Source organism: Bison bison, unplaced genomic scaffold (genome assembly GCF_000754665.1).
Source record: "Bison bison bison isolate TAMUID 2011002044 unplaced genomic scaffold, Bison_UMD1.0 scf7180017864063, whole genome shotgun sequence".
Lineage (NCBI taxonomy): Eukaryota > Metazoa > Chordata > Mammalia > Artiodactyla > Bovidae > Bison > Bison bison.
The window spans coordinates 13,847,126-13,861,749 of record NW_011494635.1 but is presented as its reverse complement, the minus strand read 5'-3'; the positions used below and the strand labels follow the sequence as shown (position 1 = coordinate 13,861,749).

The following is a 14,624-nucleotide window of genomic DNA, read 5'->3' as shown; positions in this document are numbered from 1 at the left end:
CAGTCAAAGGCTTTGGCATAGTCAACAAAGCAGAAGTAGATGTTTTTCTGGAACTCTCTTGCTTTTTCAATGATCCAACAGATGTTGGCAGTTTGATCTCTGGTTCCTCTGGAAAAGGTCAGTTTTCATTCCTATCCCAAAGAAAGGCAATGCCAAAGAATGTTCAGACTACTGCACAATTGCACTCATCTCACACACTAGCAAAGTAAAAACGCTCAAAATTCTCCAAGCCAGGCTTCAATAGTACATGAACTGTGAACTTCCAGCTGTTGAAGCTGGAGTTAGAAAAGGCAGAGAATATTGAATGCAGACTCTATAGTGTTTTTCCAAGGGAGAAAACTGAGGCTTAAGGAGGTTTATAGATTTGGCTTGGGACACTTAGTTAGACACTTAGGTTGCAAAGGTTAGACCCGAGGGTGTTTTTGACCAGTGCTTGGGTTTTCAGCTTTGGCGTTTGGGGATAATTCTTTGTTTTGGAAGGGCCATCCTATGATTTGTTTATCAAAACTGTCTTCAGACATTGCCAAATGTCCCCTATCGGAATGTTATGGTACATAAATACCCCTACCATGGAATAATCCAGGTTTTTGGACAAGGGAGGAGTGTTCCATCCTATCTCCTACAGTAAGGACCTAAGATATCGTTGAATTCAGTTCTCATGAGCTTGTCAGTGATCTGAATTAACTATTTAAGATGAAGTTTTGTGCTGTGGCTCCTGGAATGTTCATTACAACTCTGTGAGATATCTTGGTAGAGTGTACCCTCTCCCCCAGAACAACCAGTGCTCTTTAAATAGGGCTGTTTCATCTTTCTAAAGGTTTTTTTTTTCTTTAGTTGCAGGTGGCACAACTGAAAAAATTTTTAATGGAATTCCAATGAGTGTTGATGGATGATGCAGTTCAAGTAGCTAAAGAGGTAAAACCTGAAGTACAAGGAAACATTTGTCACCCAAATTATTGTCTTCACAAAATATAGCTAAAATCAGATTTTCTCCCACTCCCATTTAATTTCCAAGCTATAAGAGTAGGTTTTTTTTTTTTTTTTTTTACAGACTATTTTAATTTATTTATTTATTTGGCTGTGTCGAGTCTGTGTTGCGGCATGCGGGCTCTTGAGTTGCAGCATAAGAACTCCTAGTTGTGGCCTGTGGGATCTAGCTTCTCCACTAGGGATTGAACCCAGGCCCTCTGCATTGGGAACACAGAGTCTTAGCCACTGGATCACTGGGGAAGTCCCAAGAGTAGGTTTTTTTTTTTAATGTTTAAAAATATTATAATTTTCATCGGTTAAGACACTGGTTCTCAACCGGGTCATGAATCAGGATCACTTAAAGAGCTTTAAGAAATAAAAGACCAAAGTCTGTACCCTGCTGTCCTGCTCTGTTGAATCAAAGTTTCTGTGGGTAGAGCAGAGATGATCCTGATGTCAACTACAAATTGGCACTTGTCATTTGCCTCTGCAAGGATCAAATTACAAGTTGTGACCGCTGACCTTCAACCCCACCCTGAAAGGATTCAGGGTGGAGATCAAGAATGAGGTACTCTGTGCTCTGGGAAAAACCTGCAGAACAGGCCTTCAGATAGTTAGATATTTTCAGAAGAAGATTTTATGAGCCCACTTCTTGCATCTCCTCATATCTAGAAAAGCACTAAAATCTTTCATGGTGACATGTGCTCCTCGTGACTAGCAGTCACCTTTATAAGACTGGCAGCAATGTTCTGCAGCAATGTGTGCTTGATTGCATGTATTCTGCCTTCACCAAAATCACATAATACGCTGACCTTCCTACCACCTCTTCAGAAGGGTTTCTCAGAGCTGTCTGAATTGCTGCCTCCTAGGTTATAGTTGGCATTTTGCTCCAAATAAAACTTAACTCACAACTCACATTGTGCATTTTTTTTTAGTTGAAATTGATATGGATCCTTGTTGAAGAGCTGATGCACTGAGAGTTTCAAAGAATTCAGTACTCAGTCTGTGTAGCATTAAACAACAATTTATATTAAAAAGGAAAAGCAGAATTTCATTATCAACTTACCCATCATTCTAAGTTTTAAACAGCACCAACACTACAGTTTTGGAAAATCATTGAGTATTTTCTACAAGCTAAATATACATGTATCCAATAATCCAGAAATTCTACCCCTAGGTATTTACTCTTGAGAAATGAAAATATATGTCTACATAAAGACTTGCATGTAAATATTCACTGTAGCTTTATTTATAATAGCAAAAAAGAAAAAGGAAATAATCAAATGTCTAAAAATGGGTGAAAAGATGAATAAATTGTGATACATTCATACAATAGAATTGTACTCAGCAATAGAGACGAATGAACTACTGTGCAACAATATGGATGAATCTCACAGATATATATAAGAAGCCAGATACACAAAAAAGTAGATACAGTTCAGTTGCCAGGAGATATGATGATAGAAATCAGACTAGTGGTTCTTCTGGCAGGAGTTGGGAGCAGGAAAAGGTGTTACATGTTAAAGTATTCATATACCTATTTTTTTCTTTGTTGTACAAAAATACGTAACATAAAAATTAAGCATTTAAATCAGTTTTATGTGTCAAATCATTGACATTAAGTATATTTATATTGGTGTGCAGCCATCATCACCACCAACAGTCTCTAGAACTTCATCTTCCTCAACTGAAATTCTGTACCATTTATAGCTAACCCCCCATTTCCCCTTTTTCTGAATTCCTGGCAACCACATTCTGCTTTCCCTGACTGCTTTGACTACTTTAGGTACACATGTAAGTGGAACCGTACAGTATTTGTCATTTTGTGTCTAGCTTATTTCACTTAGTATAATCTTCAAGGTTTATTCATGTTGTAGCACGGATCGGAATTTCCATCCTTTTTAAGGCCAAATGATCTTCTACTGTGCATATATGCCACATTTTGTTTATTCATCCTTCAGTGGACATTTGGGTTGTCTATACCTTTTGGCTGTTGTGAGTAATGTTACTATGAGTTGTTATTGTTATATGAATTGTTAATAACAATTGTTATTGTTCAGTTGATAAGTCATGTCCAACTCTTGCGACCCCATGGACGTTATACCAGCCTTCCCTATCCTTCACTATCTTGTGAAATTTCCTCATATTCATGTCCATTGAGTTGGTGATATTATCTAACCATCTCATCCTCTGCCACCCCTTCTCCTTTTACTTTCAATCTTTCTCAGCATCAGGGTCTTTTATCTAGTGAGTCAGCTCTTCACGTCAGGGGCCAGAGTATAGGAACTTCAGCATCAGTCCTTCCAGTGAATATTGAGGGTTGGTTTCCTTTAGGATTGACTGGTTGGATCTCCTTGAAGTCCATGGGGCTCTCAAGAGCCGCCTTCAGCACCGTAGTTCAGAAGAGTCAGTTCTTTGGCACTTAGCCTTCCAGCGCTTACATCTGTACATGACTACTGGAAAAAGCATAGCTTTGACTATATAGATCTTTGTTGGCAAAATGATGTCTCTGCTTTTTAATATGCTGTTTAGGTTTGTCATAGCTTTTCTTCCAAGGAGCAAGCGTCTTTTAATTTCATGGCTGCAGTCACCGTCTGCAGTGATGTTGGAGCCCAAGATAAAACCTGTGACTATTTCCACTGTTTCCACTGTTTCCCCATCTATTTGCCATGAAGTGATAGGACCAGATGCCATGGTCTTAGTTTTTTGAATGATGAGTTTTAAGCCTAAGCCCACTTTTTTACTCTCCTCTTTCACCCTCATCAAGAGGCTCTTTAGTTCTTCACCTTCTGCCATTAGAGTGGTATCATCTGCATATCTGAGGTTGTTGGTACTTCTCCTGACAGTGTTGATTCCAGCTTGTGATTCATCCAGCCTGGCATTTCACATGATGTACTCTGCATTTAATTTAAATAAGCAGGGTAACAATATACAGCCTTGTCATACTGCTTTCCCAGTTTTGAACCAATCTGTTGTTCCATATCTGGTTCTAGCTGTTGCTTCTTGACCTGCATACAGGTTTCTCAGGAGGCATGTGAGGTTGTCCAGTACTCCCATCTCTTTAAGAATTTTCCAGTTGGTTGTGATCCACACAAAGGCTTTAGTGTAGTCAATGAAGCAGAAGTAGATGTTTTTCTGGAATTCCCTTGCTTTCTCCATAATCCAGCGAACGTTAGCAGTTTGATCTCTGGTTCCTCTGCCTCTTTAAAACCTAACTTGTACACCTGGAAGATCTGGGTTCACTTACTGCTGAAGTCTGGCTTGAAGAATTTTGAGCATAACCTTGCTAGTATGTGAGATTAGCGCAATTGTATGGTAGTTTGAACATTCTTTGGCATTATCCTTCTTTGTGATTAGAATGAAAATTGACCTTCAGTCCTGTGGCCACTGCTTAGTTTTCCAAATTTGCTGGCATATTGAGTGCGGCACTTTCACAGCATCATCTTTTAGGAATTTAAATAGCTCAACTGGAATTTTCTTTCTGGAGTTCCTGATTTTCTTTTTTCTTGTCTTTTTTTTTTGATCTATCTTTATTATTATCCTACTGTTCCCCATGCTGTCAATCATATACATTCTAGTCTATTATTCTTGAGGTCATCTGCATGGCTGTTTTCTTGTGATTTTCCTCATTGCATTTTTGAGTAGTATCCTTCCCCCTGAATCTTAGATCTCAGTTTTCTTTTTTTTTAATTAAAAATTAAAAGCCTTGGAGAAGGAAATGGCAACCCACTCCAGTAATCTTGCCTGGGAAATCCCATGGACAAGAGGAACCTGGTGGGCAAAGAGTCAGACACGACTGAGCAAGGGGCAGGTGCTCGCTAGAGGCCCCAGAGCTTTTGATGGCAGAGCCAGCACCGTGGCTGAGGACTCCCGGCTCCCAGGCCTCTCTCACCAGATAGGAGCATGGAAAACTAGTCTAAAATACTCCTGAGGGCTTTCCTGGCGGCTCAGTGGTAAAGAATCGCCCCCCTGCCAAAGCAGGGGATGCGAGTTCCACCCCTGGTCTGGGAAGACCACACGTGGCAGAGCAGCTGAGCCCATGCATCACAGCCACTGGGCCGGGGCTCTCGAGCCCGGGAGCCGCAGAACTGAGGTCTGTGGGCACCAGAGCCCATGCTCCGCAACAAGAGGAGCCACAGCTAGAGAAAAGCCCACGCAGCATGAAGACCGTGCACAACCATAAATAAAATCATTAAAAAACATGCCTGAACCTAAAAAAAAAATAAAAATAAAAATTAAAAGCTTTTTTTTTTTTTTGCTAAAGTTCATTCTCAAGTAACTTCTTAAGAGAAAGAGTACTCAGCAGATAAACTGATTCTTCTGATGTCTGTTCTCCCCTCATGTTTGAGTGATGGTTGGGTTTAGAATTCTAAATTGCAGGTTATTTTCCCTCTGAACTTTGAAAGTCATTGCTCGGTTTTTTTTCTGGCATTCATTGTTCATCATAAGAAGTGAAATTTAGTCTCATTTTGTTTCCTGTAGGAAATTTATTCTATCATTTCTCTGAAAACTTCTCTTTTTTCCATACATAGTTGATCATGAACAGTACGGGTTTAACTGCACGCTTGAACTCCTCTTACTCACAAATTTTTAAAAATAAATACAGGTATACTTCAAAGATATTGTGGGTTTGGTTCCAGACCACTGCAATAAATACTGCAATAAAGTGAGTCACATAATTTTTTTCTGGTATCTCAGTACATATAAAAGGTATGTTTAGGGGGAATTCCCTGGTTGTCCAGTGGTTAGGGCTCCACTCTTTCACTGCTGAGGGCCCAGCTTCAATCCCTGGTATGACTGTGATGATACCACAAGCCATGTGATACAGTAAAAAAAAAAAAAAAAAAAAGAAAAATTTGTACTAAGTGTGCAATCACATTAAGTCTAAAAAAAAAAATCTAAGTAACTTAAGAAATACTTTATTGGTGAAAAATGAGCTTTCAATCAACCATAATCTTTTTGCAGTAGTTACATCAAAGATCACAGATCAGTGTAGCAAATATAATAATAATGAACACGTTCAAAATATTGCAAGAACTAACAAAACGGGGTGCAGAGACAGAGTAAGCAAATGCTACTGGAAAATGGTACCAACAGACTTGCTTGATGCAGGATTGCCACAGACCTACAGTTTGTAAAAAACAGTTTCTGCAAAGCATGGTAGTGTCGAATGCAATTAAAAAAGGTATGTTGAATGTAGCACTATATAGCATCATATGATACTTGAATCTGAGGATGCCAAACCTAGGATGTGGAGGGCCAACTATATAAAGTTATATATATGAGTTTTTTTTTTGGCTGTGTTAGGTCTTCTGTGCTGTGTGTTGGCTTTTCTCTAGTTTCAACCAGATGAGGGGCTGCTGTCTAGTTCTGGTGCCTGGGTTTCTCGTTGTGGTGGCTTCTCTTTTCTTGTGCAGCACAGGCTTTGGGGCACAGTAGTTGTGGCATGTGGCTTTTTTGCCCCAGGCCATGTGAGATCTTCCAGGACCAGGAATTGAACCTTGTCCCCTGCATTGGCAGATGGATGCTTTTTTTTTTTTTTTTTTAATTTTTAATTGGAAGGTAATTGCTTTACAGTGTTGTGTTGGTCCCTGCCATACATCAACATATGTCCCCTCTCTCCCGCCTCCCACCCTCTGGGTTGCCACAAAGCACTGGGTTTAGATCCCTCTGTCATATGGCAAATTCCTAGTGGCTATGTATTTTATGTATGGTACTGTGTGTGTTTCAGTGCTAGTCTCAGTTCATCCCGCCCTCTCCTTCCCCTCCACTGTGTCCACAAGTCTGTTCTCTGTTATGTCTAGCAGATGGATTCTTATACATGGATTTTGACTGTGTGGGGGACTGGTGGTGGTAATGGGGGTCTGGTTGGCACCTTTAACCCCCCGAGTTGTTCAAGGATCAGTTGTTTTCTAAGAATTCCATAGTGGTGTACTTGATGGGTCCCTTAATCTGTTTTTTTTTTTTTTTTTAAATTTTTGAAAATATTTATTTATTTGGCTGCATTGGCTCTTGGTTGCAGCATGAGGGATCTTTCTTTGCAGCACACGGGCTTTCTTAGTTATGGCATGCAGCCTTAGTTGCTCTCTGTTATGTGGAATCCTGTTTCCCCAGTCAGGATCGAACCCATGTCCCCTGCATTGGAAGGTGAATTCTCAGTCACTGGACCACCAGGGAAGTCCTAGCCCCCCTTAATCTGCAGACTCGTATTTTTCATGTTTAATGATTGCCTTATGTTTTTCTTAGATGATATCCTCCACTCCGTTTTCTTACTTTTTTCTCTCAGAAATTCTAATTTGGGCCTCTTGGATTGCTCTTATAATGTTCTTATCTATTCTCGCCTGTTTTCAAACTTTTTTTCTTTGGTTTCCTTTTTTCAGGTCTCTCTTCTGGGAGATTTTCATGACTTTTTCCTCTCTTTCTATTGAATTATCTTCAGTTTGTTTAAAATTTTTCTAGAGCTGTTTCTTGTTTTATGATTTTACTTCTATTTTTATCTCTGAAGATAGTTTTTAAAAGTTTTGTTTTTTTTCTGGAATCATTCCTGTTTCCTCTAGTCATTTTCTTTTCCTGTTTATCTTTGGTGATCCTTGCCTATTCTTTATTTTTAAGAATGAAAGTTTAGAAAAGTTGAGTAAGAGCTTTGAGTACATAGGAAAGACTTGTCAGCTGGCAGAGTAAGTGGGCATGAGCTGGCTGTTAAACTTTGAAGAATGCAGAGGACTTGACCATAGCATTAGCTCTCTGTTTTTCCTATTCTCCCAACTTTAGTTCCTGCTGTATGTTTAAACAAATTCTTTATTATTTACTTAATGTACATCTCTGCTTCTGAACAGTGTTATCATTAATGAGGGTGAGGTAAGATTGTGTGTGCTGACATCAAAAAATGACCATAAAATAGTGTAGGACAAAAAAAAAAGAAAAATCAAGTTACATAATAATAAAAAAAGTAAATATAAATTAATTTAACAATGAGAAAGTTGCAGTAGGGCCTGTAGTAGGTGAAAGAAAGGGAATTGGGAGAGAAGAACTAAATGGAGGAAGCCACAGCCCAGAAAATTGATGGGATGAGTTCTCGATCAGGAGGGATCTGTAGTAGGAAAGGCCCAAGACATGGAAATATTGGCAGTGAAGCAGGCACTGACTGAAGAAAATTTACTTAAACGTTTGTGGATACTCTAACCCCAGGCTGGTAGGAGTCCGAAGATTTCTAGTTTGTGGCAGCAGGAACCCCAAAGTAAGCTCCCAACTGCTGATCACATTCCAGAGTGGCTGTGGAAATGAGGAACAGAGTGAGCTGCTACTACCAACATGAATGCATTACTGTTTTCATCCTCGTCACTACATGTGCAAATTTTGAGGTTCAAGGAACCTATAGAATGCTTCTTAGGGGAAAAGTTTAAGTGTAAAGTCTTACAAATTTGAGTGTTATGATATTGAGTTATATAGAATTTGAGTTCCTCATCTTGAAGGTGTACATTAAGGTAAGGGCTTAATTGAAGCCAGAAAAGTCAAGGCAAAGAAATGTGTAATTTGAGTACAAATGGTCATTTTGGTCATAGTGAAGGATTAGTGAATAAGGAACAGGTGTAGGGGCAACTTGGAAAATGCCTGCTGTGTACTAGATTTTATGATGGAGTTTTATGTGTAGATATATTTACATTACTTTTTTTTTTTTTTTTTTTTTGGCCATTCTCTGTGGCATGTGGGATCTTAGTTGCAGGTCCTACCCACTGGACCACCAGGGAATTCCCTACATTATGTTTTTTTATAGTACTCATAGCAGTCCCCTTTTATCAGTGGGAGACATTGCTATTTTAAAGATAAGGAAATGAAAACTCAAAACATAAAAACCAAGAGCTTTTTCTAAGCTGTAGTCATCCCAGAGCTAAGATTCATATACAAGTATGTGTGACTTCACAGTCCATGTTTTTTTCACTCTACTGTGTTGGATCTCTAAGGAAAAGAATTGCTTTCTCAATTTCTCATGTATGGTGAAAACTACAATATGTTTCTAAACCAAGCATTGTTAGTCTTTTGTTCTTCATGTATTGGGCATTTGCTGAGTGAAGATTCTGCTTTCAAGGAGTGTATAGCATAAGTTAGGGACACAGAAAAGAAGTTTGCCTGTGGGCTATGAGCTCACTGAAGACAAGAACTGTTTTTGTTTTGTTTTCCTGTTTTTTGGCTGCTGGATCTTGGTTCCCCTACCAGGCATCAACCCCTGCAGTGGAAGCAGAGTATCTTAACTACTAGACCACCAGGGAAATCCCAGACAAGGACTGGTTTTAATTGGCTTTCTGAACCCAGCACTGAAATTTTATCAGGTTGTATAACCACTGCCATAATCAGGATACAGTACTGTTCCACCACCACAAAGAAGGAAAAAATCCCTCGTGCTACCCCTTTATAATCACCAGATCCTCTCCCCAACGTAACTGTGGCAGCCTATCTCTGTGAAAGTCGCTCAGTCATGTCCAGCTCTTTGCAACCCCATGGACTGGACAGTCCATGGAATTCTCCAGAGGATCTTCCCAACCCAGGGATCGATCAAATCCCTTATTGCAGGTGGATTCTTTACCATCTGAGCCCAAGATTCTTTACCATCTTCCCTTACCATCAGGGAAGCCTAAGAATACTGGAGTGGGTAGCCTATCCCTTCTCCAAGGGATCTTCCTGACCCAGGAATCAGACCAGGGTCTCCTGCATTGCAGGCGGATTCTTTACCAGCTGAGCTACCAGCGAAGCAACTTATCAGTGAAATGAAAATCACAAGTTTTTCCTTTCAAGTGTGGTATATAAATGGAATGTGTGTAACCTTTTGAGATTGGCTTTTTCACTCAACATAATGCCTTTGAGATCCATCCAAGTTTTTGTGTGTATCAGTAATTTGTTCTTTTTTTGTAGCTCAGTAGTACTACACTGTATGGATATGTTGCATTTTATTCATGTTCTTGTTGAAAGAACATTTGTATTAAGTCCAGTTTGCTGCTGCTGCTAAGTCACTTCAGTTGTGTCCGACTCTGTGCAGCCCCATAGATGGCAGCCCACCAGGCTCCCCCGTCCCTAGGATTCTCCATGCAAGAACACTGGAGTGGGTTGCCATTTCCTTCTCCAATGCATGAAAGTGAAAAGTGAAAGTGAAGTCGCTCAGTCGTGTCCGACCCTTCGCGACCCCATGGACTGTAGCCCACCAGGCTTTTCCATCCATGGGGTTTTCTAGGCAAGAGTACTGGAGTGGGGAGGTATACAAAAAAACTGTTACGAACATTCATGTACACATGTTTTGTGTGGACATGTTTTCCATTTCTCTGGGATAAATACCCAGAAGTGCCATTGTTATGTTGTATGGTAAGTGTATGTTTAGTTTTTAAAGAAACTGCCAAACTACTTTCTGGACAAGTTATAAAAATTTTGCATTTCCACTAGCATTATATGAAAGATGAAGTTTCTATCCTCACTAGCATTTGGCATTGTCAATATTTAACAAATTTTGGTCATTCTGAAAGGTGTTGTAATAGTATCTCATTGTGTCTTTAATTTGCATTTCCCTGATTTCTCATGATAGTGAACATTTTCATGTCCTTATTTGCCATGTGAATATATTCTTCAGTGAATATTTTTTCATGTGTTTGCCCATATTCTAATGAGATTCTTTGTTTTCTCATTTTTGTGTTTAGAGACTTTCTGGATAAGTGTTGTTTATATGTGTTTTCTCCCCAGTCTGTGTCTTGTCTTTTAATCTTCCTAACAGGGTCTTTGATAAACTTGATTTTTAATTTTGATGAAGGCCAATCCTCTCTTATAAGTCTTGCTTTGGTGTCATGTCTAAAAACTGTTTGCCCAACTCTAGGTCACAAAGGTTTTCTCCTGGGTTTTCCTGTACCATTTTTTATAGTTTTACCCTTTATCTTTGCATCTAAGACCCATTTGCAGTTAATTTTTACATAAATTTTGGTTCTCTGTTTTTTCTTTGCCTATGGAAGTCCATTTGCTCCATCCCCATTTATTCTTCCTTCTTTGGATTTTTTCTTCCTTCTTTGGATTGCTTTTATATCTTTGCCGGAAATCAGTTAGGCATACTTGTGAGTCTATTTCCAGTTTCTCTATCCTGTTTTATTGATCTCTGTGTCTGTCCCTTCTTCAGCACCATACACTCTTGATTGCTGAAGCCATATGGTAAGTTTTAAATTTGATAATATGGTTCCTCCAAGTTTTCAGTATTGTTTTATTCTGAATCATTTATCTTTTCATATAAATTTTAGAATCAACTTGTCTGTCTATTTTAAAAAATTGTCTATAACTTGTCTGTGTCCACCCCCCAAAAAAATGCTGTGGTACTTCCCTGGTGGGTGGTTCAGTGTTTAATACTCTGCACTTCTACTTCAGAAGGCACAGTTTCAGTCCCTGGCTGGGGAAGATCAGCATGCTGCATGGTGTAGCCAAAAAAAGGGGGAAAAAAAACTGCTATGCTTTTTTTATAGGATTTGTGTTAAATCTGTAGATCATTTTAGGGAGAGTTGACAGCTATACTAATGTTGAGTGGTCCAAAACATGCACACAGTATGTCTTTCCATTTATTTAGGCTTTACTTCATTAGTGCTTTATCATTTTCAGCATACCAGATTCTAAACATGTTATGTTAAATTTATACTTAAATAATATTTTCTATTTGGGGAAGTGATTGTAAATGGTGTTACATTTAAGTTTGTTTTTTCTTTAGTCATTCTTAGTATACTAAAATATTACTGATTTTCCTGTGTTGATCTTAATATCTTGTGACATTATTAAACTAAGTAGTTTAAAGAGATTTTAATTTGATTCCCTGGGGTTTTCTATGAGGTTAATCATGTCCCCTACTTTACAATCTGTGGAAAATTTTATTTCCTTTTCTTGCCTTATTTTTTGCACTGGCTAGGACTTGGGGTACTGTGTTAAATAGGGATGGTGAGAGCAGGTATCTTGGCTTTGTTCATAATTTTAGGAGGAAGTATTCAGACTAGGTTTTTTGTTTTTGTTTTGTTTAGCTGCCTTTTATCAGGTAGTGGGAGAAATTCCTTAAATTTCAAGTTTGCTGAGCGTTTTTCTCATGAGTTTGTGTCAAACGTTTTCTCTGCATCTGTTGATAGGATCTGTTGATTGACAGTTTTTTTGGAAGCAGCCTTATATTCCTGGGATAAATCCCACTTGTTTATGGTATATTTTTCTTTTTATGTATTGCTGCATTTGGTTTGGTAATATTCTGCTGAGGATTTTTGTTTCTGTGTTCATAAGGGGAATTGATCTGTAATTTTGTTTTTGTTTACCATCTGGTTTTATCAGGATAATATCAGTATAAAAATGAGAATTGGAAAGTGTTCATCTTCTATTTTTTGGAAGAGTTAGAATGGGTGTTATTATGGCAAGTGTAGAATGGGTATTATTTCCTTTTTAAATATTTGTGGGACTTGCCATTGAAGACATCTTGGCCTTAAGATTTGTTTTTCTGAAGTTAAACATTTCTTTAAAAGTTATAGGAGTTTGTGATTTTCAAGGAATTTGTGCATTTTGTCTGAGTTGTTGGATTTCTGTTTACAGAGTTGTTCTTAGCATCCCTTATCCTTTTGATGTCTGTGGTTTCTATAGTGATGTCCCTTCTTTACAGTTATGAAGGTTTGCTTTATGAACCAGGATGTGGTCTGTCTTAGAGAGTATTCCATAGGAGTTTACAAAAAAAAGTCTAGCCTGCTGTTGGATAGAGTGTCCTATAAATGTTAGTTAGGTCTTGTTGGTTGATGGTAGTGTTCTTTCTGTTGCTGATTTTCAATTAAGGTTTTTGTCAGTTACTGAGAGGGGGTTATTGATTTGTCTTTCTCTGTTTTCAATTAGGCCAATTTTTGCTTCTTGTATTTTGAAGCTGTTTTCTGGTGCATACACATTTAGAATTTTATGTCTATTTTGGCCTTTTAGTCATTATGTATTACTCCTTTTTGTTTCTGATAATTTTCCTTGTTCTGAAAAATACTTTATCCAGTGTAACATGGCTACTTCAGCTTTCTTTTGTTCCATATTTGCATGGTATGTCTTTCCTCATCCTTTTTTTTTTTTAATTGACAAAAAAATTTAGGCAGTTCAAAGTAGAAAATACAGAGCTCCCATATACCCTCTTCTTACCAACTCCCACCAGTTTCCTTTATTAACATTTTGCATTCATGTGGTTGATTTGTTACAACTGATAAACCAATATTGATACATTATTATTAACTAGAAGTTCATAGATTACTTTAGGGTTTATTCTTTTTATTGTATATTTTATGAATTTTAACAAATACATAACGACATATATCCATTACAGTATCATACCAAATAGTTTCACTACCCTAAACACCTTCTGTGCTATACTTTTTTATCCTTCCTTTTCTCCTCCTAAAACATGGAATCCATTTATTTCTAACCTTTCTATATCATTATCTTTGAAGTAAGTTTATTATAGACAGCATATGAAGTGAATTGAAGTGAAAGTTGCTCAGTCATGTCCAACTCTTTGCAACCTCATGTACTATACATGGAATTTTCCAGGTCAGAATACTGGAGTGGGTAGCCTTTCCCTTCTCCAGGGGATCTTCCCAACCCAGGTCTCCTGCATTGCAGGCAGATTCTTTACCAACTGAGCTATCAGGGAAGCCCCCTAGACAGCATATAGTTAGTTAGGTCTTTTTCCTTTTTAACCAGTTCTTCTCATCCTTGTCTTTTTAGGTGGTGTATTTAGACTGTTTATATTGAATGTAATTTTCAGTATTTTGCATTTGTTTACCGTTTTATGAATGGCAAAGTTTGCCATTTTAGGAATTCTTTTTCATATTTTTCTTCTGTTTGCCCTTCCTTGTATTCCTATGGGTTACTTGAACATTTTCTTAGTACTCCAGTTTGGTTTTTCTGTAATGTCTTTAGTGTATCTCTTTGTATAGTTTTTTTGTGTGATTGCTCTAGGGATTAAAATACACATACATAAGTTATCACAATCTGCTAATTGATCTTTTGCCACTTTAAGTGGAAGGTGGAAACCTTACTACCTTTTAGGCCCTTACCCGCTTTATGAAACAGTTGTCTTAAGTGTTACCTTTATGTATGTTGAAAACCACAGGGCAGTGTTACAGTTTTACTTTCAATCATCAAACATAATTTTAAAAACTGAACAAGGGGAAAATTGTTTAATTAGTATATATGTATTTATGTATATGTTCATACACAATACATATGTAGCATACATACACCTGTGGGCACACACCCTTTCTACTGCTCATTATTCCTGATGTTTGAGGTTTCTGTCATTTATTTCCTGTGTGAAAAAATTCCTTTAACCATTCTTTCAGAGCTGTTTTGTTGATGACACATTATTTCCTTCATCTGCCAGTGTCTTTTTCTCATCTTCATTCCTGAAGGATGATTTTACTCTAATATGAAGAACTGTACAAAAAAGATCTTTATGACCCAGATAATCACGATGGTGTGATCACTGACCTTGAGCCAGACATCCTGGAATGTGAAGTCAAGTGGGCCTTAGAAAGCATCACTACGAACAAAGCTAGTGGAGGTGATGGAATTCCAGTTGAGCTATTTCAAATCCTGAAAGATGATGCTGTGAAAGTGCTGCACTCAATATGCCAGCAAATTTG

General features: G+C 38.0%; 1 protein-coding gene across 3 annotated transcripts in view; it reads left to right on the top strand.

Annotated features, from left to right (window-relative positions):
- Positions 1–284: 284 nt before the first annotated feature.
- Positions 285–14,624, top strand: part of PTPRA (protein tyrosine phosphatase, receptor type, A) — a 120,325-nt gene continuing 105,985 nt past the window's right edge. For 2 of the 3 annotated variants that reach the window (XM_010836506.1, XM_010836507.1), the window contains exon 1: positions 285–915. In XM_010836506.1, the coding sequence (XP_010834808.1) occupies positions 886–915 (30 nt within the window). In that variant the 5' untranslated portion in view covers positions 285–885. The remainder of the gene's footprint in view (positions 916–14,624) is intronic. The other variant, XM_010836508.1, reaches the window with a different exon arrangement.